This window comes from Notechis scutatus, chromosome 13 (assembly GCF_049901735.1).
Source record: "Notechis scutatus isolate UNSWTSFEM ecotype Mainland chromosome 13, rNotScu1.2, whole genome shotgun sequence".
Lineage (NCBI taxonomy): Eukaryota > Metazoa > Chordata > Lepidosauria > Squamata > Elapidae > Notechis > Notechis scutatus.
Window position 1 is genome coordinate 2,946,865 of NC_142021.1, and position 26,313 is coordinate 2,973,177.

General features: G+C 48.4%; 1 protein-coding gene across 1 annotated transcript; it reads left to right on the forward strand.

The window, feature by feature from the left end:
* The first annotated feature begins 478 nt into the window (after positions 1-478).
* On the forward strand, positions 479-25,383 carry EMID1 (EMI domain containing 1). Its single transcript, XM_087942663.1, is given in 15 exon segments — positions 479-711; positions 8,092-8,205; positions 9,831-9,934; positions 10,236-10,322; positions 11,473-11,534; positions 11,734-11,878; positions 14,173-14,280; positions 15,354-15,463; positions 15,466-15,493; positions 16,136-16,216; positions 17,236-17,279; positions 17,398-17,460; positions 19,381-19,425; positions 23,851-23,932; positions 25,180-25,383. Coding segments are annotated over 15 exon segments (1,356 nt in total). The 5' UTR covers positions 479-568; the 3' UTR covers positions 25,320-25,383.
* The last annotated feature ends 930 nt before the right edge of the window (positions 25,384-26,313 follow it).

Below are 26,313 nucleotides of genomic sequence, written 5' to 3' on the forward strand. Positions count from 1 at the left end.
AAGGCTCAGCCCAGAGGACGCAGCTGCTGCTGCCTTCAAGGATCCGACCAGGCGAGAGAACCGGCAAAGAGGCGCAGAGCAGGGAAGCTGCGCGAGGCGGGGGGGCGGGGTGAGGGGAGGCCCGCGCGCATCCAAGGCAAGACCCTTCCCCGCAGGAGGGGCGCCTCCCCAGTTGCGCGGGGAGCCGCCTTTTGCAAGCGGGAGTCCGGGCAGGGCGAGCGACCTGAGCCGAACCGAGCCCCCCACGGCGGGAGGGCGGGTGGCTGGGGGTGGGAGGAGCGCCGCGTCGCTGGTGGGCGACCCTCCCCCTTTCGGGTTGCTCGTCAGCACGCGCCCCTCCTGCGGGGGAAACCCGGATTAAGGCCGAGCAGCTCCGGACGCGGAGAGTGGATCGCCTCCTCCGCCTTCCTCCTCCCTCTTCCTCCTCTTCCTCCTCTTCCTCTTCCCTCCTCGTCCTCTGCCTTCCTCCTCCTCCTCCCCTCCTCCCCCGCCAATTTCCTTCTCTTCCTCTCCACCAACGTCGGGACCGCCGCGGGGAGATCACGGGCAAAAGCGACGGCGGGCAGCCATGGAGGCGGCGGGTCGAAGAACCTCTCCATGCCCGGTTCTGCGCGCCCCTCTTTGGCCGCGGCTTTGCTGCCTGCTCCTCCTGCTCCCCCGGACGAGCAGCGGCACCTGGACCCGCGCGGGGCTGCAATTCGCCTCCCGCAGGTAAGAGGCGAGCCTTTGCCCCTTCCCTCCCTCCCTCCCCCGACCCGGCGCCCCCACCTCCCACCCCCCGCGTTCAAGACTGGACCCTGGAAGCGAGGAGGTCCGGGCCGAGCCTGAACCCAGCTGTAGCATAGAACTCTAGGAATTCTGCAGCCTTATTTTTTTTTAAAGCATAAGATCTAGTTGCAGGGGAGTTCCTTAGGTTCAGGATGCTTTGTACCCCTGCTGCCATGCCCCTGTCAGAATCTCACTTGGAGCTTGGAAGCCGTAACAGCAGGGAGTGGGCGAGGCTGGCTCCAGAAACTTGGCTTTGGAAGGAAGAAAGTGGGAAGGGCAGGCAGTCCAGCTGGGCAGAGCAGGGAAGAGGTAGAACAAGGAAAGGGAAGTCAGGGGAGTGACCCAGGCCCACCTCCCTCCTTCCTCCTGGAGGGCAACGCAGAAGAGCAACATGGGTTGCCTGGCTTACGGGGAGGAACAGGGTCTGATTCCTTCATTAGCTGCAGCTGGAAATACCTATAAAGAGGGAAGCTGCAAGCAATCAAGAAACCATCATAATGGCATATACTGTATATCATGCTGCGCCTGAACCCAGCTGTAGCATAGAACTCTAGGAATTTGCAGCCTTATTTTTTTTTTAAAGCAAGATCTAGTTGGGAGTCCCTTAGGTTCAGGATGCTTTGTATGTGCCGTGCCCCTGTCAGAATCTCACTTGGAGCTTGGAAGCCGAACAGCAGGGAGTGGGAGAGTGGCTCCAGAAACTTGGCTTTGGAAGAAAGTGGGAAGGGCAAAGTCCAGCTGGGCAGAGCAGGGAAGAAGTAGAACAAGGGAAAGGGAAGTCAGAGGAAGACCCAGGCCCACCCCTCTTCCTCCTAGGGCACGTACGGAGGAACGGAGAAGAGAGCAACATGGGTTGCCTGGCTTACGGGGAGAACGGGCCCTGATTCCCTTCATTAGCTGCAGCTGGAAATACAGTGTAGTTCCTCCGCATTGTCCGACTCTGCTGCCGTCTTTGCAGGCTGCCGAAGGGCCACAACAAAAGCCCGGCCCAAGATGGCCTCTAGGGGTCCCGGTTTGGGGGCTCCACGGTAGCCCCCTTGAGTTTTTCATGCCAGCCAGCCAACCCCAGTCCTTCTGCTTCATCAAGGCTCAGAGAAGCTGTTTTGCTGGTGGGACTCTGGATTTCCCCCCCCCTTTTCCCGCTACAACAGAGTTAAAATCATCCAAGGGCATTGCTGACAACATCAGTTGCGACAGCAAGCCAGATTTGGCCTCTGTATCTGGCTGGGGTCAGGATGCTTCCCGCTCTCATGGCTCCACATGTGAAAACGGAGAATAAGTGGGGGGGAAATCAGAACCTGGATAACAACAGGGAGGAAGGGGAAGTCGCTGCGTTTCCTCCGGATGAATGACGGAAGGAGGGTGCCTTTAATTATAGACCCAAGACCGGAAAAGGGGGGGTCATGGAGACGCCAGACTGGACCGCTGGTCTTCCTCTGGAGTGGACTATCAGCAGCCTGGACCAGAGGGGCACGGCCGAGTCCCCAAGTGCCCCCAACTTCTGTGGGCATCAGATAACAGATAATCAGAGTTGGAAGGGACCTTGTAGGTCATCTAGTCCAACCCTCTGCCCAAGCAGGAGACCCTACAAATGGTTTCTGGCAAATGGCAGTCCAGTCTCTTCTTGAAAGCCTCCAGGGATGACGCTCCCACAACTTCCGAAGGCAAGCTGTCCCACTGAATATAGAATAACAGAGTTGGAAGGGACCTTGTAGGTCATCTAGTCCAACCCCCCCCCCACCCAAGCAGGAGACCCTACACCACTTCTGACAGATGGCAGTCCAGTCTCTTCTTGGAAGTCTCCAGGGATGAAGTTCCCACAACTTCCGAAGGCAACTTCTGTTCCCTTGGTTGATTATTCTCACTATCAGAAAGTTTCTCCTTGTTTCCAGGTTGAATCTCTCCTTGATCAGTTTCCATCCATTGTTCTTTCTCTGGCCTTCAGGTGCCTTGGAAAATACCTTGGCCTCCTCCTCCTCCTCCTCTCTGTGGCAGCCCCTCAAATATTGGAAGATGCTTTCCTGTCTCCCCTGGTCCTTCTCTTCCCTAGACTAGCCAGGCCCGGTTCCTGCAACTGTTCGTCGTATGTTTTAGCCTCCAATCTCCTCATCATCCTGGTTGCTCTTCTCTGTACATTTCCTAGAGTCTTCAACTCCAAGTGTGGCACCCGTATTGCCTACCCCCAAACGCCTTGTTGGGTGGGTGGGTTGGGATGAGGGGGACTCCTAAGGTGGTCTTGCAGCTGGAGGAGGGGAGGGGAGTAGGTGAGAGAGTAGAGAATTGTGCCTTCCACTCCTCTGAGCCGCTGGCACGCCTCCATCCAGCTGCGGGCAGGCCTCCATCCCTCCAGATGCTGAGCCCAGCATTCCAGCAGCAATTGTGGCCACTTCCAAAGCAGAGACCTTTTAACCTCCTATTCCCAGCCAAGTCCTCTGGCCAGGGGATTGTCCGGCCGACCGACCGACCGGCCACCCACAGGCCTTCAGAAGAATCTGAATTACAGGGGAAAGAGGCACATAAAGAGCCTTTTGTGATACGTGGGGCCTAGCAGCCAGGGGACTGACAAGGCGATCTGTTGCTCTCCCCCAGGACTGGCAAAGGGGGCTGCAGCAGGCTGGCAAAGGACGTTGCAAGCCAACATTCCCGACATGTTGGCTTGCAAAAATTGGCAAGAGAGTCCCCAAAAGGCTTGGGAAGCAGAACATTCCCAGGTAGTATTAAACTATGACGGGGTTTATTTCTTTGAGCCGTAATAGCATGCTAAGCGAACAGCAAATTTTATTAGCTCAGATGTAGATGATTGTGTGAATGCAAGAGGGAATCCAGAGGACCAGGACTACTGCCTGTTCAGAGTTTGGTGAGGAGTTTGTGGCTGTTCCCGTTGCTTTTGGTTTTTATTTATCGTGGATCTAATTAAACTGTAATATAATTGAAGTCTTCTTGCTGGGAAGAGGCGCCTGCTGCTGACTCGATTCCCTCCCGGGCAGTGCCCAAAATGATTTTTTTTTTTTTAAATTCTTTGTGGGTTTTTAAGGGAGCTCTGGGCTCATTCGAAATGCACGTTCTGCATGGCAGCATCTGGTTCTTCTGTCTACTAATTTTCCTGTTTATCTTCTCACTCGTTTTCCTTAATGTGTTTGTTTACATTGTGCATGTTAATTGCCACTCAGGAAATTCTCCTGCTGTGTTAACAGCATTGAAAAAAACTCTGTCTCTCTCTCTTCCTTCCTCCCCATCCCTCTCTCTCTTTCTCCCTCCCACTCTCTGTCTCCTCTCTCTTCCTTCCTCCCTCCCTCTCCCTCTCTCTCCCTCCCTCCCACTCTCTTCCTCTCCTCCCCATCTCTCTCTCTCTCACTTCCTCCTCCCTCCCTCTCTTGTCTCTCTCTCTTCCTCCTCCCCATCCCTCCCTTCCTCCCTCCTGCTCTCTCTGTCTCTTCTCTTCCTCCCTCCCTCCCTCTCTCTCTATCCTCCCTCCCTTCTCTCTCTTCCAACTCTCCCCCTCTCTCTGTCACTGTCTCTCCTCTCTTCTTCTCTCTCTTCCTCCCTCCCTCTCTTGTCACTATCTCTTCCTCCCTCCCCATCCTCTCTCTCTTCCTCCCTCCTGCTCTCTCTGCCTTCTCTCTTCCTCCCTCCCTCTCCTCCTCTCTCTCTCTATCTCTCTCCTCCCTCCTCTATCTCTCTCTTCCTTCCTCCCCATCTCCTCTCTATCTCCTTCCTCCCCTTCTCTCCCTTCCTCCCACCTCTGTCCCTCTCTCTCTGTCCCTCCTCTTCTCTTCTCTCTTCCTTCCTCCCTCTCTCTCTTCCTCTCTTCCTCCCCATCCTCTCTCTCTCCTCCTCCCTCTCTCTTCCTCCCTCCCTCTCTTTCTCTGTCTCCTCTCTCCTCTCTCCCTCTCTCCTCCTCCCTCCCTCTCTTGTCTCTATCTCTTCTTCCTCCCCATCCCTCTCTCTCTTGTCTCCTCTCTTTCCTCTCCTCCTCCCTCTCTCTCTCCTCTCTCTTCCTCCCTCCTCCCTCTCTGTCACTGTCTCTTCCTCCCTCCCTCTCCCTCTCCCTGCAGCTGGTCATTTGCATCCTTTTAGAGGGTCCTTGAAGCCACTTGGAGAGGTTTCTCTGTGTCCCCAGGGTCACCTGAGGGGTGCAAGTGGTTCCTGTCATCTGCCATTTTTTCTCCTCTGGAAACCCATTCGTGCTCCCACCCCATTCCAAGGGTGTTCATCCCAAATTGTATAGGTAAAAGTCAGCAGGGATAACCTCTGTCATCCAGGGGGTGATTGTCCCAAAAGCACCTTCGGGGCCCTTGGACCACTACAGTCCAACGGTGCGAGGTGTGGACGTGGCTCGGGGAAGGTGGGGGATTATCAAGGGCCGCTTGGGGCTCTCGGCCAGGGATTCCCTCTTCTCCTTCTTTGCCTCCCACCAGCCATCTTCCTTCCTGGAAGCGCAAAGTTAGTTCCCTGGCAAGAGACCGGACGAAATCCTTCTGGAAACTTCTCCGCCTCCCGTTTTGGTGCCAGGCTATTGAATGAGCCCTGTCTTCCTCCTAATGTTTATTGATGGGCTTCTGTCAGCCCCTGTAGGAAGTTGGAACTTAATGCTTGCTGTCAAGGGATTCGGCAGTTCCCTCGCTGAATGCTTTGCCCCCTCTCCCCTCCCCCCCCCAGGTCTGAATCAATGGGCCCCAAAAAAAGAAAATTAACTCCAAATAAGGGAATGATTAGCAGCGGATGTGCTCTTCCCCTGACGGGCTGGGAGTTTCTTTGATAAATAGGAAGGCTCATAAAGGAGAATATTTATGGCTCAGGGTTGACGTGAGGGCTCCTGGGTGCTCTCTGAGCTTGGATATTTTCTTGCAGATGTTTCATTACCAAACTAGGTAACATCACCTAGAAGGGAGTGGGGTTTGCGGAGAGGAGGAGGAGGAAAGGGAGAGAGGAGGAGGAGGAGGAGGAGGAGGAGGAGGAGGAGGAGGAGGAGGAGGAGGAGGAGGAGGAGGAGGAGGAGGAGGAGGAGGAGAAGGATAACTGGAAAGTCCTTGGTGCTCTCTGAGTTTGCCTGTTTTCTTGTAGACATCTCATGACCCAACTAGGTAACATCATCAGTGCTAGAAGAGAATGGGGTTTGAGGAGAGGAGGAGAAGGAACAGGAAAGAGGAGGAGGAGGAGGAGAAGGAGGAGATTGGAGGCTCTCTGAGGCTCCTGGCGTCTCATGCCCCTAGGTCTCTCAGGCTAGAGGAATGGGGGGGAGGAGGAGGAAGGAAGCAGGGAAAGAGAGGAGGAGAAGGAGGAGAAGGAGGAGGAGAGGAGAAGCAAAGAGGAGAGGGAGAGGAGAAGAAGGAGAAGAAGGAAGAGGAAGAAGGAGAAGAAAGAGGCCAATCGTATGACACGTTCACCTCGCATTTCGATAAAAGCACAAGAGACAGAAAGTGCAAAAGATGAACTCTAAAATTGTCGCTTCTAAAATGTTGTAAGAGGGGACGGCCGATTTGTGCACGCTTGAAGGGCTGGAGAGATGATGGAGAGGTGGAGAGAGGAAAGGCACGGGGGGGGTGTGTCATGAACAACCCCTCCCCCCATGTGGAATGGCGGGTGGGTGGTGGTGGAGGGGTTTCCTTTCCTTCCTCCAGCCTCCCCTTCTGCGATAGATGACTCTGGGGTGGAAAATTTCAGCCTCTCCAGATCACTTGGCAGCCACTGGGGAAGGGTGGAGGGAATTTCCCCTCCTGCCTTTTCAGAGTGGTTTGCAGCTGGGCCCTTTGGCACCCTTTTCCAAGTTCCCCTTCCTCCCACCTCCTGTGTGACGGGCACCCAGCACCCGATCTCCTCTTTGTTGGCCAAATGGCCAAGAGCCCGTGTGGTTCCACGCCAACAATGAACGCCTTCAGCAGCTCCCCAGTAGCCTTCCTCAGCTGGGGCGAACGGCCGGGCTGCATTGTGGGGGTGGTGGAGAAAGATAGCTTTTGTTTGAGTTAAGCCACCACGGTCTGGATGATCTGGCTCTCCCAGGGAGATCCCAAAGATCCTGCCCTGGATTCTCTTTCTTGGAAAGCAAAGAAATAAACTGATGGGGATTGTAATAAAGAACTAAAGAAATGTAGTTAAAGAAACGTCGTGAGATATATTATACTAAGCATTAAGCAGAGAGTTACTCTATAGGCATTTGCTATCTTGCTGTAAGGCATGTGTTTTCTTGTATGTGTAGAAGTATTTCTGTGAAGCATTTATCACTCTATAGGCATTCCTTATCTTGCTGTTGTAGAAAAGGTTTCCTTAACCTTCCACTTGTTGTAAAACAATTATGCCTGCAATCAGTTACATCCCTCTCCATCTAAATCAATCTGAATCCATCTGTTTTCCTGGATTGGTATGTTTCACCCCAACATCACCCCCTGGGAAGGAAACCGTACCTCTTTTGGAATGTAGCAACTTCCATCCGGATCCACACCTTTGAAGTATGCTGTTAATAGCCTCCTTAAGTGGTCAATTGTGATCAATTAGTAGGACAATAGGAGATGAGATAATGAAAGGTAAATATTGCCGGAAAGACAATTTGTCTTTTGAAGGAAAGATGTAAATCTAAGTTAGAGAGTTTTACAATGCAGTTATTCGACTTCTAAGAATCTTAAAGGTATAAGAAGACTTTAATTTCTCCATATGCTTTGTAGCCTTCCTCTCATCTCTATCTTGTGTATATGTGGAAATCCTAGCTGAATTAGCTGGCGCCTGAAATCCACGTATTAATTTGCAAGCTTGTAGGAGAAGTTGGCTAAAGACCAGGCTTATCTAACCAGTATCCTCTTTCCCATACAGCAGTTCATCACTGGCACATCCTTATCACATAGAATGCGCCATCCTTTTCAGGGGCGAAAGGTTGCAAGTCAGCACACTGCATGGATGCATAAAAATTACATAGGTCACGCTCAAAGACAAACTCCATTTGAGTGAATTCAACCAAAAAATGAGTTAAATGGGGCTTGTAATTCTCTGTGCTAGTTTTATAGCGAAGCAGGGGGTATATTTTGATGGTCGAAATCTTGCAAGAGCATCTGATCTTACTGGATGGTGTCTCCTAAGAGTTTGGTAAGTTTACAAGATTCTAGGCTGGCACTCCAGTTTTGGACGGATTGCAAGGCCTTTCTTTAAATCAAAATGAGCTTTACTTTTGAAGTCTTGCAGCGTGGAAACGTGGGCTCTGGGCCTGAGGCGCCACATGGCCAACTCACCGGGGGTTGTGGTGAACTTCAAAGTTGATGCTGTCAGGGGCAACATTAAATCAACTCTTGGGAGGGGCTGCCCTTGTTGACATCCTGCCTTTGTGGTCTCTTTCAGAAACTGGTGTTCCTACACGGTGACCAAGACCGTTTCCTGTCACATCCAAAATGGCACCTATCTCCAGAGAGTTTTCCAAAATTGTCGTTGGCCTATGGGCTGTTCGGGGGGCAGGTAAGGACTCGGATGAGAGAGGGACATTTATTTTATTTTATGTTATTTATTTATTTTCGTTTGTCAAGCATGGATGAGAGAACAAGTATAAGTATGAACGTAACATATAAACATATAAGTATAAACTGGTATAAGTACTACTGTTATTAAGTGTTGGACCCGATGATTCTTGACTCTTGACAAATGTATCTTTTCTTTTATGTACACCGAGAGCATTTGCACCAAAGACAAATTCCTTGTGTGTCCAATCACACTTGGCCAATAAATTATTCTATTCTATTCTATTCTATTCTATTCTATTCTATTCTATTCTATTCTATTCTATTCTATTCTATTCTATTCTATTCTATTCTATTCTATTCTATTCTATTCTATTCTATTCTATTCCATTTCTTTCCATTCCATTCCATTCCATTCTTTCTCATTCTACTCTACTCTACTCTACCCTTTCCTTTTTTCTTTTCTTTTATTTTATTTTTCTTATTCTCTATCCTGTTCCATCCCATCCCATCCTATTTAAATTCTATTCCTATATCCTTCTATTCTATTCTATTCTATTCTATTGTACCCTATGGCTATTATTAAGTGTTGTACCTGATGATTCTTGACTCTCGACAAATGTTTCTTTTCTTTTATGTACACTGAGAGCATTTGCACCAAAGACAAATTCCTTGTGTGTCCAATCACATTTGGCCAATAAAGAATTCTATTCTATTCTCTTCCCATAATAAATGAGTACGAATCAATGGGAACAGTAGGACAGGGACGGTTGGCTAGCTGGTGCGCTTAGACCTCTTAGAAATGGGGTGAGGTCCACGGTGGACAGTCTAAGGTTAAAGTTTTGGGGGTTTGAGGATGTAACAACAGGTATTGAGTTCCAGGCATTGACCACTCTGTTGCTGAAGTCGTGTTTTCTGCAATCGAGTTACTTTGAGTTTACTTTGAGTTTGTATCTATTGTTTGCCCGTGTGCGATTGTGGTTGAAGCCAAAGTACTTGTTGACAGGTAGGGTGATGGAGCAGGTAATTTTGTGTACTAAGCTTAGGTCAAGACAGTAGGTGGCGTAGTTCTGGGTTGTCCTGGTCCAAAATTTCGAGCCTGGTGGCATAAGGTAATCTATTATGAGCGGAGGATTGGAGGACTCTTCTCGTGAAATACCTCTGTATTAACGCCTCTCAAACCCACCGTATCTTCTCACCATTCCAACCCAAAAGAGTTGTGGAAGGCTGCTTCTACTGGCAGGCCTCATGTAGTGACTACCTCCCTTAGTGACTGCTCAACTCCTTCTGCATCCTCCTTGGCTACTCATACTTTCCAATCAGGAAAGTCCCCTGGATGGGTTGCTCCCTGGAGGTTTCCTCTTGGGGTTGAAGAGAGAGAAGCTGCCGAGTGCTGGAAAAATAATCCATGTATTAATTTACCTGCAGTTTCTCCTCCCTCCCTCCCTCCTTTTTATTTTGATATATTTAATTATTTGATTTGTCAATCGCTTACGAGATAATAGGTATAAGAATAAACATGAGTATGAATACAGGAAATAGGTAGGAATAAATAGGACATGGATGATAAGGCACGATGGTGCACTTTATTAAAAAGAAGCTGCTCACCCTTGTTTTGTCGTCCAGCTACAGGACGGTGATCCGACCGACGTACAAGCAGGCGTACAAGACGGTCACAGCTCTGGAGTGGAAATGTTGCCCTGGGCATTCAGGAGCCAACTGCGAAGCAGGTATCGGTCGAGCATGCAACCTCTTGTGTGTTTGTGAGAGAGAATGACAAAAGCTTGCATCTCTGTATAAAATACAGCCTTGGAAGATGTGTAGAGCTTATAGCTGAATCAACCTCGATTTGTACAAAACCACCATGGGCCATAAACCTAATCGCACACAATCATGGCTTTTATTCAATAATCCACAGTTAAGCCCCAGGTGCCGTTGTCACAGGCACTAAATGCACATGGTTGTAAGTTGAGAAAAAAAGTGACTTTAGGAGCCTCCTTCATACTTTTTTTTTCTTTTGTTTTTTTTCAGACACCGTCAGCTACCAAGATACTCCAGGTGCCTCACAGGGCATCCCTGCTCTGAGCAGACTGCCTGTCCGACCTGCAACATATTCCGGTGAGGGACGTTTATATTTCCTTTTTTTTTAAAAAAAAGTAAATTTTATTAAGTTTCCAAATTTTAAAAACATAAAATAAAACTTTATACATTGTTATCAACATCAAGACATCTTTTGCATCTCCTCACATTTTTCAGTATGTGTATTTACTTATTCCTTTACCATTACATCTTACTCTTACTATAAATCAGTATTTTTTTAATCCTTACATCTCAGTCTTCTCCATGGTATATTTACATATTTACACATTCCCTCATTCTTTTCCTAATTGCCATTTTATTTTATTTTTATTTCTAAACCACTCATTACCAGGCATCCCAGGCCCTAATAGATTGTATAGAGATGGACAGGCTAACAATGAAAATAAAAGACAGAGGACATTTATATTTCCAACTAACCAATAACCTGCCGTTGCCCGGGATTTATTTATCCTAATCCTGTATTAGACAGGAAAAGGCCTGTTTTCAGCAACCTGGAACAAGCATAATTTCTAATGTTGGATTTTCCCCCCTTACCAGAGAGAGCCCTCTTGTAGAGTACTGTGAAGCCGTTACCATGGCAACTCCACAGCGCTGTACAGTAGAAGCCATTTTAAGGCAGTAACGGTAGAAGCCATTTGAAGGCACAACAGGCTGTATTTTAACAGACCACAAGAACACACACCCCAAGGGGTGTTAGGGGTGTCTTACCCCCACAGTATTTGTTTCCAGAGAGTAAGTAATTTGTATACCAAGTTTAATTAAAATTGCTCAAGGCGTTCCAGAGTTATGCTGGAACGAACACACACACACACACACACACACACACAGAGCCGTTTAGATAGGTAGATAGATAGATTATATAGATATAGATATAGATAGATATAGATATATATAAAAGAAGAAGATAGAAGAAGATTTCCAACGAACAAGAGCATTGCAAAGAAATTGCACGTCTTAGTTTGCTCCCTGCGATAACACAAGATCGAAAGGGGATGAAAGGAAAATGGGCGATTAAGAAATTTGAAATATAAAGAAATACACAGATAAATATGAGATATTGGAGCATGATGTTCCAGTGCCCGAGAGAGAAAACACCGCATTTCATCATCCTTTCTTCTGTCTCGTCCAAGAAAACATTAAAACTCCTTTCTCTGTTTGGACTCTGCAGGTTGTTTCAACTGCAGCAAATTCTCTGAGCTTTTGGCAAAAGTCAACCTCCTGGAAGCCAAGGTCAGCCTTTTATTTTCTTTCTTTTGCAATAATTTTAATTTAGAACTGTATTTCTGAGCTCCCGCTGCAATGGGGGCCAGCTGTATTTTTGGGCCTCTGTTCTCTGAAGCCTCTTCCGGGGGGGGCGGGATCATGGGAGGGGGACAATTGCATGATTGAATCCGTTCCTTTTTTTTCTTTTTCTTTTTTTTGCCCCCAGGTAGCAACGTTCACGGCAGGTGAATCCGGTCCTTCGGCTGTATCTCGACGATGCTTGACCGCCTCGGGCGATGCTGCCCCCGACCCTTTGAATCTGTGGCCCTCTCAGGCCACGCAAGGAAAACCCGGAGAAGAACGTGGGATGGGTGAGTGAGGGAGAAGGAAGGCTGCCTGCAATGGGTGTCTGCGTGGTGCGTTCAAAAAAGTCAAGGTGGCAGCCATGGCAACGTGATCGTAGAATAGAATAGAATTTAGAATTGAATAGAATTTAGAATTGAATAGAATTTAGAATAGAATAGAATAGAATTTTGAATAGAATAGAATAGAATAGAATAGAATAGAATCTGAAATAATAGAATAGGAATAGGAATGGAATAGAATTTGGAATAGAATAGAATTTAGAATAGAATAGAATTTAGAATAGAATAGAATAGAATATTTCAGAAATAATGGAATAGGAATGGAATAGAATTTGGAATAGAATAGAATTTAGAATAGAATAGAATTTAGAATAGAATAGAATAGAATATTTCAGAAATAATAGAATAGGAATAGGAATGGAATAGAATTTGGAATAGAATAGAATAGAATTTAGAATATAATAGAATAGAATTTAGAATAGAATAGAATAGAATAGAATCTGAAATAATAGAATAGGAATAGGAATGGAATAGAATTTAGAATAGAATAGAATCTGAAACAATAGAATAGGAGTAGGAATAGGAATAGGAATGGAATAGGACTAGAAGAACAAGAAGAGAAGAGAAGAGAAAAGAAAAGAAATACAGACTACAGTAGAGGAGAGTAGAATGGAATGGAATGGAATATGAATAGAAAAGAAGAACAAAAAAAGAAGAGAAGAGAAATTTAGAATGGAATGGAATAGGAATAGAAGAACCAGAACCAGAACACAGGCCTGAAGGGGGAGGGGGAAAATAATCTATTTCAGAGAATGATCTCCAGCTCCCTCTGGGCCCCCTCCCCAAATCCAGGGTTGTTAGTGGGCTGTGACCGAAGACGGCTGCGCCCAGGGCATCTGGCACTCTCTCCTCTCCGCTCCGGCACTGGTTTCATTTTCTGCAGCTGGAAAGGTTTATCTCCCCCCCTCCCCACGACCCCCTACCCCCTCCCTTCCCTGCAACACAACATATGCTTCTGGTTTGGTGTGTAAGCGCTGAGAAAAATCGTCCGCCGGGCCTCCATTTTGCACAAAGGGGTTGCTGGGAAGGGGTGTGTGTGGGGTGGACAAGGGCTCCTGTTTTTTGGGGGGGAGGGGGGAGGTTTAAGAGGGGAGGGGGCTGCTCCATTTTCCTCTGGAGAGGATGGGGAACGGACCACCTTCGCCTAGCCCAGCGAAGAAGAAAAACAACACCACCACAACTACAAATGCAAGAATATGACCGATTGGGGGAGAGGTCTTCAGGCAGCCTGGACCGAATTTACAACCCCTTCCCCTGCAACTCCTAATTGCATCACCATGTAGCCCCCCACACACACACACATCCCTCCCAAGTGGCTGGTTAGTAGCAAAGACACTTTTTGGGGGAGCTGGATCAGGGAAGCTTCAGCGGCTTTCAATTAGCTATAAATTACACGTAGAGGCCAGTTGCACTGAATTTTGATCTCCATTTTATTCATTTTTTATTTATTTGATTTGTCAATCGCTTACAAGATAACAGGTATAAGTATATACATAGTTATGAATACATGAAATTGATACATATAAGAAAAATAAAAAGAAACAATAGGACAAGGACGTTGGTGCGCTTATGCAGGCCCCCTACAGACCTCTTAGGAAAGGGGTGAGGTCAATAGTAGACAGTCTAAGGTTAAAGTTTTTGGGGATTGGGGAAGAAACCACAGAGTCAGGTAGAGTATTCCAGACATTGACCACTCTGTGGCTTGATTTCCTGCAATCAAGTTTGGTGCGGTTAACCCTGAGTTTGTATCTATTGTTTGCTCTTGTGTTGTTGTGGTTGAAGCTGAAGTATTCATTGACCGGTAGGACATTGCAATGTATGATTTTACATGCTATACTTAGATCAGACCGAAGACGGCGTAATTCAAGGTTTTCTAGGTCTAGAATTTCAAGTCCGGTGGCATAAGGTATTCTACAACGAGTAGAGGAGTGGAGAAATCTTCTTGTGAAATATTTCTGGACTTTCTCCACTGTGTTAATATCAGATACGTAATGTGGGTTCCAGACTGATGAGCTGTATTCGAGTATTGGTCTAGCCAATGTTTTGTATGCTCTAGTTAGCAGTTTGAAAAACTGGTCATTTTTTTTAAATGCTGCTGTAAACATCGGTCACTAAAAGAACTCTTGAAATCTGAGGACTCTTTGTTCCTGCAGTTACGATCCCGTTGATTGATATCCCCCAAATTGACAACCTTGCAAAACTTTTACTGAGTTTCCCCTTCTCTCTCTTTTGTGCTCCAGGAAAATTGGCTTCCCAAGGGCCCCCGGGCCCCATAGGGCCTAAGGGGGACGCTGGGATCCGGGGCCCTTCGGGCATTCCTGGAGTCAAGGGCCCTGTTGGACCGCAGGGTAAGTAAGCTTCTTATGGGGTGCACTTCCTGGTTTTGCCCCTTCAATCTTGAGCATCTCAGTTCAGATTCGAAAGAACATGGATTAAAATCTGCCCTTGGAGTCTTTCCTGGGTGAACATCAGGGCAGGGCTGTGATTATAGCACTTAGCAATAATAATAATAAATAGCAATAGGGCTTAGATTTATAGGCCGCTTCACGGTGCTTTCCAGCCCTCTCTAAGTGGTTTTACAGAGTCAGCCTGTTGCCCCCCCCCCCAACAATCTGGGCCCTCATTTTATCCACCTTGGAAGGAAGGAAGTCAACTCTGAGCCGGTCAGGATCAAACTGCCAACAGTGAGATGAGTTAGCCTGCAATACTCCTTTCTAACTACTGCACAGGAAGGGAGGGAGGGAGGGAGGCAGGCAGGCGGAGTCAACTTCAAGCTTGTCAGGATCAAACTCTTGACAGTGGGCAGAGTTAGCCTGCAATACTGCATTCTAACCACTGGGAAGGGAAGGGAAGGGAAGGGAAGGGAAGGGAAGGGAAGGGAAGGGAAGGAAGGGAAGGGAAGGAAGGAAGGAAGGAAGGAAGGAAGGAAGGAAGGAAGGAAGGAAGGAAGGAAGGAAGGAAGGAAAGGAGAGAGGGAGGGAGGGAGAGAAGGAAGGAAGGAAGGAAGGAAAGAAGGAAGGAAAGGAGAGAGGGAGGGAGAGAAGGAAGGAGCCAAGGAAAGAAGAAAGGAAGGAAGGAAGGAAGGAAGGAAGGAAGGAAGGAAGGAAGGAAGGAAGGAAGGAGAAAAGCAAGAGCAAAGCAATAGCAATAGCCCTTAGACTTATATACCGCTTCATGGTGCTTACAGCCCTCTCTAAGCAGTTTACAGAGTCAGCCTCTTGCTCTCAACAATCTGGGTCCCCATTTTACTCACCTTGGAAGAATGGATGACTGAGTCCACCTTGAGCCGGTCAGGATCGAACTGCTGGCAGTTGGCAGAATTAGCCTGCAATGCTGCACTCTAACCACTGCGCCACCACAGCGTAGTGAGTTGCCTTGCTTGGGCTCATCCTTCTCCACTGTCTGCCTTTATTTCTTCCAGGTCCTGTAGGTCCACCTGGTCCACCAGGACAAGATGGGGCCAGGGGCTTTCCTGGTGAGAAGGGTCTCCCAGGACCCCCGGGACCTCCGGGACCCCCGGCTCCAGTCGCGGGCCCCAAATTTCACCAATCCCAGATCAAGGTAAAATCCAAGTAAAGCTGGCTGGGGAATGCTGGGAGTTGTAGTCCATGCATCTCAGAGCTTTCCTATAATTGTTTATGTGCAGAGGAGAGAGAGAGAGAGAGAGGAGGGAAGAGAGAGAGAGAGAGAGAAAAGGGGAGAAAGGGAGGGAAGGAGGGAGGGAGAATATAGGTGAAGGAGAGGAGGAGAGGAGGAGGAGGAGAGAGAAGGGAGGGAAGAGAGAGAGAAGGAGAGAGGGAGGATAGGAGGGAGGGGGAGAGAGGAGGAGAAGGAGAAAGAGATAAGAAGGAGAGAGAAAAGAGAGGAGAAGTGGGAGGGAGGAGAAGATAGGAAAAGGAGAGAAGGGGGGAGAGAGGAGGGAGGGAGGGAGAGGAGAGGAGAAGGAGAGGAGAAAAAGGGAAGGAGAAGAGAGTGGGAGGGAGGGAGGAGAGAAGAGAGAGAGAAGAGAGGGAGGAGGGAGAGAGAAAGAGGAGAAGGAGAGAAGAGAGAAAGGGAAAGAGAGAGAGAAGAGTGGGAGGGAGGGAGAAGATAGGAGAGGAGAGAGAAAGGGGAAGAAAGAGAAGAGAGAGAGGAGAAGGAGAATATACATGGGTGCTCTCAATGAGAGGTTCTTCATGGTCTTTCTTTTCTCTTATGTCTTAGGAGATTTGCTTCTCTCCAACTCCTTCCCAGAAACGGCTGTAACTGGTCCAGCTGGACCTCCGGGACTTCCGGGCCCAACAGGTAAGAATGGTCACATCCCCAACCTGTCTGGAAATACCGATTGTAAAAGTCTTAATGGCTTTTGGGTGTACAATAATGGGGCAATAAACATTTTTTAAGCTGCCTAGGAACCTGGTTTCTGGGCAAATATATTACCTTAATAAATGAAAGCCAGGCGTCCAGAGGCAAGGGGACAACCACAGCTCTCCGTCATCAGTGGGGATGACCCAAGTAAGTGAGACCTCTTCAGGACGCTTCAATCATTGAACATTAGAACTAGATCAGGAGTCAGCAACCTGCGGCTCTGGAGCCGCATGTGGCTCTTTCATCCCTCTGCTGCGGCTCCCTGTTGCTGGTCAGTGCCACAATTTGCACCTCCCAGCTGATTTTTGACCCGTTTGAGGCCATTTTTGGCCTCCCAGAGGCTCAAGGGAAGCCTCTGTAGCTTCAGGAGGCCAAAAAAAGGGTCTTCCAGAAATACCGGAAGTGCCCATTTTCAGCTTCCGGACGGCCTCTGGAGCTCAGGGGAAGCCTCTGCAGCCTTTGGTGGCTGAAAAACAGGCCCGTTTCAGCACTTCCGATATTTCTGGAAGGCCCGTTTTTCGACCTCCTGAGAGTGCAAGAGGGCGAAAAAGGCCTCAAATGGGCCGAAAATCAGCTGGGAGGTGCGCGCATGCACAGTGCAGGGGGAAGGCGGTATTGCACATGTGCAGGCCCCCCCCGCAGTGCATTGTGGGTGCCGGTGTGCGCATGCTTTCAGCATACCACAACAAAAAGGTTCGCCATTACTGCTCTATAGTGATGGAACCGGACTTCCGGTCGGCTCCAGAATTGAACAGTGTTTAAGGTTGCCAACCCGCAAACTACATTCTTCCAGACTTGGCTAGGGTTTTCCCAACCTTGACAACTTTAAGAGGCGCGGATAAGAAGTGTGCGGACTTCAATTCCCACAAATCATCTTCAGCCCCCTTTCCTGTCAACAACCGTTCAGTAGAAGTAGAAGGTTGACCAAGATGTGCTTATTTTTCTTCTCTTTCTAGGTCCTCCAGGACCTGCTGGAAAACCAGGCTCTCCGGGCCGTGACGTAAGTAGACCAACCGTCTCTCCAGGAAGAGAATTTGGGAACCTGAAAGGAATTCCCTTTTGGGAAGAAGGATGGAATTCCAGCCCCTAGTCTGAGACCATGGGATAATTTCTTCCAGGGAATTCCAGGATCACCAGGTACTGACGGAGCTGCTGGTACCCTTGGACCGAAAGGCGAGAAGGTGAGTTTCCAGTTTGGCTATCTGGGGAAGTTGGGGATCCCAAGCCATGTACCCCTGAAACAAAGATGGGTGAGCTACATCAAATAGTTTTCCTTCCTGACGCCCAAATGAACAACTGACTTCATGTTGCATTGTCAGATGGTGCTCCATTCAAAATCCAAGAAAGATACCTGTTAGTGTTTGGGGATAAACCCTAGCAGAGTATGCAGCAGCAGTCAAGCCAGGCAGCCAAATGAGAGATGAAGGGTTTTAGAGTATACACACACTGAACACAAACACTGTTTGTAGTTTAAATAGTTTTTAATCCAGTTAGAGTTTAAGCATTGTCAATCAGTCCGTATGTCATTCACAATATATCCATTCAGTAAGACTCATTAACTCAGTCCAGATAATAGTCCTTACTATATCTTTATCAGCCGATAAAGATATCTTCTCCTCCTCCGATGCCTTTCTCCAGAGGATAACGCTGGATATTCAGTAGAACAATCAAACAGTAGACAGTCGCAGTAAAACAGTAGTAAACAGCAAACAGTAATCAGTAAAACAGTAGGCAGTAGGCAATAGGCAGTAGTCAGTAAGCTTTCTCCTGCTTCCTCTTATTGCAGTTTCTAACCGCACCCTTAATTGGCTAATTACATGCAGTGTGGTGCTTAAAGTTACAAACACTTAAACTATGATACCTTAGTTTATATATTTATCCACCCAAACCTTGTTGGGTATCAATGTTATACCTAACAATACCCTTAGACTCCATTGTTATAGAGAAAAGGACTTTTACTGGAAATCAAGTGGTAGCATCAAAAGGATTTTAGATCTGAGAATGTACGCACAGAAATCACATACTGTATACAAAGTTATGGCAATGTTTCCACCCACAATAGTTCAAACAGTCCATCCAATTGAAGATGTATATAGTGTCATGTGGGGCATCTTCAGGTGGTGATGCAGACATCTGGCCGTTGACCTTGGCCTGGTTTGATAAAGAGCTGCAGTTGCGCAGTAAGCAAGCAAGGAAGCATAAACAATAAAGTTTTCCCCAAGTTATACAGCTCATTCTCTAAAGCCTCCAGCACACTTCCCACCCCACAAAGCCCAATTGATTCACCCTCCCCCCGTTACTATGGCAGCTGAAAAGTTAGCGAAAGAAAGGAGTCTTGAAGGCTGACAAGCATCTTGGTCCGTGCATGTCCTTCAAGTCTGTTGTGATACCTAGTATAGGTAGATCTTGATTTACGGCCACCACTGAGACCAAAATTTATGTTGTTAAAGTTGCCAGGGTTGAGAAACACTCTGTCAGGATTCTGGCAGTTACCCTTCAATTAAATCATGAGTCTCGAGCCAAACTTCCAAAACTTCCAAAGGATTTATTAGGAGTAAACATGTCCAGCACTGCCCGGGTGTAGCTGACTCTGAGACACATAATTCATTGTCACCCTTGACCTTGGTTTCCCCCCCACCCCTCTGGGTGTATCGTAATTCATATTCTCCAATGGGACACATCCATAGCCCAGAGTCATCAATCATGTTCTCCAATTAGAATTTTGCAAAGTAGAAACTTCAGTCTCCTAGTTACTATCTTTGAAAAACTACGGAATGCACTTTTGGTTTCCAAGCTGCCTCACTGCTCCCCACCCCCCCTTTCTGTTGGCCACTCTAAAAAGACTATAGAAATATTTTAGGAGTTGACACACTGTCCTATATACCCTTTCTCCAAGAAAGAGAAATGTGGATATTCTCTTGAATCTTGCTGTCCTCAAATACAGTATGGACCACCTCTTACAGTGCCCATTTCCCCCGTCCTACCTGGCCAGGAGTGATGGGAGTTGTAGTCCAACTCCTTTTCAGCAAAGAGCCAGGGAGAAAGAGAGAGAGAGAGAGTCTTCCCTTGTTTTCTAACATCTTATTTTTGGTTTCTTTCAGGGGGAATCAGGTCTCAAGGGTGACCCAGGCGAGAAGGGGTCCTGGGTACGTTTTGGGTGATATATCCCCATTTTTTTCCCTCCCTTTCTCTCCTCCATAGCTCTTACCTTTGTGAGAGGACCCCGGCTCTTAAAACAATTGGTCCCACCTGCCCAAGGACAAGGGGGTAGCAGCCTTCCAAAGGACATTCAGCCAGAAGAAGAAAAGGCAGAACAGTTGTGAGGTCGTCAGCTCTCTCCCCCACCCCCCAATTTTTTGTCGCCTCTTTCCAATTTTTAATTGAAAATGTTCAAGCCAATCAATGCCAAAGAATTACTGATAGAAGAGAGAATGTTTGTAGCTCAGGGTTGGTCCTCAGTGCTCTTCAAGCTCGGTGGTTTTCTTGCAGACGTCTCATAACCCAACTAGGCAATGTCATCAGTGCTAGAAGGGATTTGGGTGAGGGAGGAAGGAAAGGAAGGATGGATAGAAGGAACGAAGGATGGAAGGAAGGAACAAAGGATGGATGGAAGGAACGAAGGATGGAAGGAAAGGAAGGAAGGATGGAAGGAAGGAACAAAGGATGGAAGGAAGGAGCGAAGGATGGAAGGAAAGGAATGAAGGATGGAAGGAAGGAACGAAGGATGGATGGAAGGAGCGAAGGATGGAAGGAAGGAGCGAAGGATGGATGGAAGGAGCGAAGGATGGAAGGAAAGGAAGGAAGGATGGAATGAAGGAACAAAGGATGGAAGGAAGGAACGAAGGATGGATGGAAGGAACGAAGGATGGAGGGAAGAAGGGAGAGGGAGGGTTGGTGGAATAGAGGAGGAAGAGGATTGTAGGGTCCTTGGTGCTCTCTGAGCTTGATGGTTTTCTTCCAGGCGTTTCATGACCCATCATCAGGGCTAGAAGGGTTTGCATGGAGGAGGAGGAGGACTTTGGGGTCCTTAGTGCTCTCTGAGCTTGATGGTTTTCTTGCAGGTGTTTCATGACCCAACTAGGTAACATCATCAGTGCTAAAAGGAGCTGGGTGAGGAAGGAAGGAAGGAAGGAAGGAAGAGAGGGAGAGAGGGAGAGGAGAGGAAGGACTGTGGAGTCTTGGGTGCTCAGTCACAGCTCAGCCAAGGAGAAGCTGGTCAGGAAAAGCTGGTTTAGATGCCCCCTGGAGCTCTGAGACCAAACCCCTGTAAAGCATGAACCACAAATGAATGAATTCATAATCACCAATTAACCCGTCGCGGCTGGGCCACGGGACGTGGTCACGGCAAACTTCCTGCACGCTGGACTGAGGATTGGTGTGGATGGCTTCCAGGTTCTAACCCAGTACTTCTTCGGAGTGGGAGTGGGGCGTTTGCAGGCACCTGAGGATGTAATGCAAAAAAAAAAAAGACCCCCTTCCTCCCCCAACCTTCTCCTGACAGCATGCTGGCCCCCCATTTTTAGCCGGTTGAGTTCCCCAAATCCTGCACCAGCTGGTTGTCTTTGCCTGCATGGCATCTCCCTCCCCAGAAAAATTGTGCATGAAAGACTAAACTGCCCTTCCTGCCTGTGAATAATAATTGCATTCGCACACACACACACACACACAACACACACACTCTGTGATGAGTGGTACAGCCCAAAGGGGCGTGGTACAAAGGCCACACAATCAGAGAATCAGTAGGGGTCCCTTTGTTTGCTCCCACATTGCCCCCAATGTCCTGGTTACCTTCTGGCTGGAGAAAAACTCTCCCAGGAACAGCCTTGGGCTGCAGAGAATCAAGTCCAAATCATGGTCAACACAAACTGTAAATTAAAGTCCAAACAAGGCAAGATGAGGTAATTAGTTTGGCAGGGCAGGAGAAGGAATTCCAGCCGTAAAGGAATGGCCGTAATTAACCCGGTTGGGAGGATGCCAGGAACACAGATAACCAAAGTCAACACAAGATAAACTCATGTTTGTTCTCAGCAACCACCGTTCTCAGCATGCATCTCTTTTAAGCTCCCTTCCTAGCTGTAGCTAATGAAGTGAATCAGGGCCCTTTCCTCCCCCGTAAGCCACGCAACCCATGTTGCTCCCTTCTCCGTTCCTCCCTGCATGCCTTAGGATGAAGAGGGAGTGGGCCTGAGTCTTCCTCTAAACTCCCTCTCCCTTGTTCTACCTCTTCCCTGCTCTGCCCAGCCGGACTTTGCCCTTCCCCAGTTTCCTCCACAGCCAAGGGAGCCACACTCCCACTCCCTGTCAGCTGTTCCTCTTCCTCCTTGGATTCAGACTCTGAGGGGGGCATCACATACACACACACATGCATACACACACACACACACACACACACACACACGAGCGTTTGGGGGGGATCGGGATGCCTGCGAGAAAGTTGGGCCACCTAGGAAAGGCATGGCGGACCCCTTGCTCTCCTCTCTCTCTCTCTCTCTCTCTCTCTCTCTCACTCCCCACTCCCCACCCTTGCACACGTGTGTGCGTGCCTTCCTTTCACGGCTGTGTCTGTCTCTTTCGTCCGCAGGGGGAGGGTTTACACCAGCTCCGAGAGGCTTTGAAGATTTTAGCAGAAAGGGTTTTAATCTTGGAGGCCATGATTGGGCTGCATGGTGAGTAGAGACAGGGAAAGGAAGGAGGAGGAGGAGGACAGACCAAAACACCAAGTTGTAGCAGCTTGTAGCAGGGGCGAAGGGGGCCGGGGGTCTCGGAGCCCACCTCCCTCCAATCTTGAGCTTCCCAGACAGAAGGGGGCTGCAGCTTATGGCATCCCAGGTTTTGTCTCCTCTTGATGGAGGAAGGAACCAAGGTAGAGAAGGCTCTTCTGGAATGGATGCATCTCTTGAGAGAAGCTGCCCCGACGTCCTATCTCTTTGTCTGGGAGGGTGGGAGCTGGATTGTGCATATTAAAAGGGAGATATCCCACTCTGGCCAGATGGCCTGGCTCCTCCCTCCCTCCTTCCCTCCCACCTTCCCACCTATCTTTCCCCTTTCTCATGCTCCTCTTTACCTTCCTTCCTTCCTTCCCTCCCCCCTCCCTCCTTCCCTCCCTCCCTCCCCCAACCTTCCTTTTCCCTTTCTCGTGCTTTTCCTCCCTCCTTCCCTTTTCCCTTTGTCATGCTATTTTCACTCCTTCTTTTTTCCTCCCTCCCTTCTTTCCTCCCTTCCTCTTTTCTCATGCTCTTTTCTTTCTTTCCTTCCTTCCTAACTACCTTTTCCCTTTCTCATGCTTTTCCTCCCTCTTTTCCCTTTCTCATGCCCCTCTTTTCCTTCCTTCCTTCTTTCTTTCTTCCTCCCTCCCTTCTTCTTTCACCCTTTCTCATGCTCTTTTCCTCCCTTCCTTCCTCCCTTCCCAGAGACGCTGCTTTATAGGCAGGTACCTAAGCCCTTGACTGGGATTTGGACCCATTAGCCTTCAGAGGGCTCCCCCTGGCGAGAAAAGAAAGGAAAAAAGATTTCTTTTAACGATGTTTTGGTGAGGGATGCTGTAGACTCCCAGAAAATACATTTTTCAGGGGGCAACTTGGAGAAGCTGGGTCCAGATCCAAAGAGAGACAAGACCTCAGGAATCGGCCTTATCAAAGTGTGGGGTTTAAGTGTGCAGGGATTGTGACAACAATTGATCTCAGCTTTCTTTTTTATTTTATTTTAAAGCCTTATATTTATACCTTCCTGGGTGGACTGCATGATTGGACGGTTGTGGTATTCAAGGCGACATAAGATCGCCCTTTAAGAGCAGAGGTGAAGGTTAATGGATAAATTAACCTTAGCACTTAAGGAAAAAGAAACATCACAATATAGAAGCTGGGAATGCTGGTATGACTGGATAGAACAAAAATAGAAAATATATTAGTAAATGCTGTAAAACGTGAAAGAGGTAGTAATTATATACTCGCAATAAGATGTATTTGTAACTATGTCACCAATATTGATAACGAACAAGGAACCATAGACTGTCGATAATAGAATTGCTAGTTTTTAATCGTTTTTTCTTTCTTTCTGTGTGTTGTGTATGTGTTCGTTTGACATTTTAGTTGTGTAATCAATAAAGTTTGTTTAGAAAAAACAAAGAGCATAGATGGTGGTGGGGAAACGGCGGCCCTTTAATGACTCGTGGACTTCGACTCCCAGAATTCCAGAGCCAGCAATGAGCCAGAATCCTGGGAGTTGAAGTCCACAAGTCATGAAAGGGCCGCCGTTTTCCCCTCCGCCCCTGATTTACGATATTCCCAGCCAGCTTCTGACAAGCAAACGTGGAACCTTCCCTTCCCACAGGTTCCATACATGGGAGAAATACCCGAGCGCCTTTCTCTCTGCCCCACAAGGAAGACCCTCTGCCCCCCACTCATCCCACCCCCCGCCTCCAATGCCACCTTTCCAGAGGACCCTGGCTTCTGGTTCCTGGGCTCAGGACTTTCCCCCCCCTCCAACTTCCCTTTCTTGTTCCTTCTGGGGGGGGTCAGTCCTTCTGGGGTGGGTCAGTCAATTTCCACTCTGCTCTTCTCGCTCCCCGCCAGGCCATTAGCTTGCCAAGCTTCCTAGAACAGCTGGAGCTCCTGGCTAGGAGAGTCACCTTGCTGGAAGCTATCATCTGGCCAGGTAATGCTCAACGCCGAGGGCCTGTCTTCTCCCCCCCTCCCCTTCCTGTTCTTCCAACGCATGGTGCATTATTCACCAGGATCCCGGCGAGCCAGAGGTCACCCTGGCAGGTGCCATGGGGTTTTCACCTTCTACCTCCGTTCCAAAAGTTTGCATGCCAGCCTTTTCCTGTTGCGCCCATCACCTTCCTGAACACACGTTCTTTTTTTCCCCTCTTCCCTTTAAAAAAAAATCCTAGCATGGTTTGGCCTGCCTTGACTCCCTTGCTGGTGGGAAGGGTTGGGGATGGATACATCCTCTGGCTGCAGGATTGGAGGGGCGTCGAAAGGTTCCAGCTCCGCGGTATCGTAACAAACGAGATTCGGATGGCTGGAGTTGTAGAATCCCAGATTCTGCTGGGAATCCTTTGCACCTGTTTGGTGGCATCTCCAGCTAGCCTGCATGCACTAAAAAAAAAATACAGCTTGCACCCATCCAGCAGGGGTGGAATAAACCCTCAATTTTTTTGGGGGGCGGGGGGCGGGATAGGTGTCCAGCTCCATTGAGACTGCAGCTCAGTGGCGGGATTCAGCTAGTTCAAACCAGTTCAGGAAAACCGGTTAACTTTCTGAGCAGTTTGACAAACCGGTTGTTGGAAGAAATCATCACGGCCAGGGGTGGGATTCTACCAGTTCGCACCTATTCGCTAGAACCGGTTGTTAACCTTCTAAGCAGTTGGGAGAACCGGTTGTTAGAAGAAATTACAGGGCTAATCCTGTAAGGAAGGCAGGAAGGAAACATTCTGGTGTTGCTTACAGAAACTGCCTCTCTGTTAACCCTTATTACATTCTTGGCAGGACTAGACTTCCTGTCTCAGGAACTTCTCTGGAGTTTTTTCCCCCTCCTTTGCTGGTACTTTGCTTGTGTGGAGTGACCATTCAAAGTTACAATGGCACTGAAAAAAGTGACTTATGACCGTTTTTCACACTTACGACTGTTGCAGCATCCCCACAGTCATAAGAGGCCAGGCGAGGAGATGCGTGCCTCGATGTGAGTGATATTGAGTTGGCCACACCCAGCTAGTCACATGACTACCAAGCCACGCCCACCAACTAAGCCACACCCACAGAACCGGTTGTTAAATTTTTTTGAATCCCACCCGATTACGGCGGAGAACCGGTCATTCAATTATTTGAATCCCACCACTGCTGCAGCCGTTCCTGCAGCTAAAAGTTCCCGGCTGACCCGTTTCTTCCTCCATTTGGCAGAACCAGATCTGGGATCCGGCTTTGATCCGGCCATTACGGGCGTTTCCGGCTACGATCGCAATAAGCGCAACGAGAACATGGCGGCCTACCGGGTGAGCTCACACCATCTTTCTCGGAAGGGAGAGGAGAGGAAGAAATGAAGGTGGTTCCGCCCACCATCTGGCAAAGAAGAAGAATCACGTCTGGACTGAAGGACCTCCGAGGTGGAGGCTCCCCTCCTCCTCCTCTTCCCTCTGCCTTGGACCAGTGGTGAAGGAGACGGTGGGGTGGGGGGGGCTGTTCGATGAACCAGGTTGGGGACGGGACCCTGCCAGCAAACCCTCCTCTGTATTTATTTGTTCTTTTCACACGGGGGAATTTGTTCCTGCTATGGAACCAATAGGAATAGATGCTGTGGCAGAGGTCTCCAAACTTGGCCACTTTAAGACTTGTGGACTTCAACTCCCAGGATTCTCCAGCCAGCATAGCTTAACCCTCTTGCAATCCCTTCCTCTGCAATCTCTCTCCACTGTAGGAGATTAAGAGAGAGAGAGAAAAAGCAGGCATGGCTGGCTGGGGAATTCTGGGAGTTGAAGTCCACAAGTCTTAAAGTGGCCAAGGTTGGAGACTCCTGGTATAAAGTCACATCGTCTTCAGGTTGATGTTCTTCAGCTTGAGCTCAACCATGTAGCCTTCAAGTCCTTGACACCTGTGGCATACCTGTGGGACAGGATGTTCACCTCTGCCTGGGACTACAAAAACAGGCCAGCTCCTAGGAAATGCGCCCCAGAGACCTGGGCCTTTGATTCCCAGGGGAGCAGTAGGCATAGAGCAGAGGTCCCCAAACTTGGCCACTTTAAGACTTGTGGACTTCAACTCCCAGGATTCTCCAGCCAGCATAGCTGACTCTCTTGCAATCCCTTCCTCTGCAATCTCTCTTTGCTTTAGGAGATTATGAGAGAGAAAAAGCAGGCACAGCTCGCTGGATAATTATGGGAGTTGAAGTCCACCAGTCTTAAATGTTGCCAAATTTGGGGACCCTGTGTTATGAGGTCTATATTTGTGGGGGGGTGGGGGGGTCTCGGCTTGCCTGTCACTTGCCAGAGATCCCCTCTTGTGGTCAGATTGGACCACAGTTTGGCAAGGGTGGGTCCA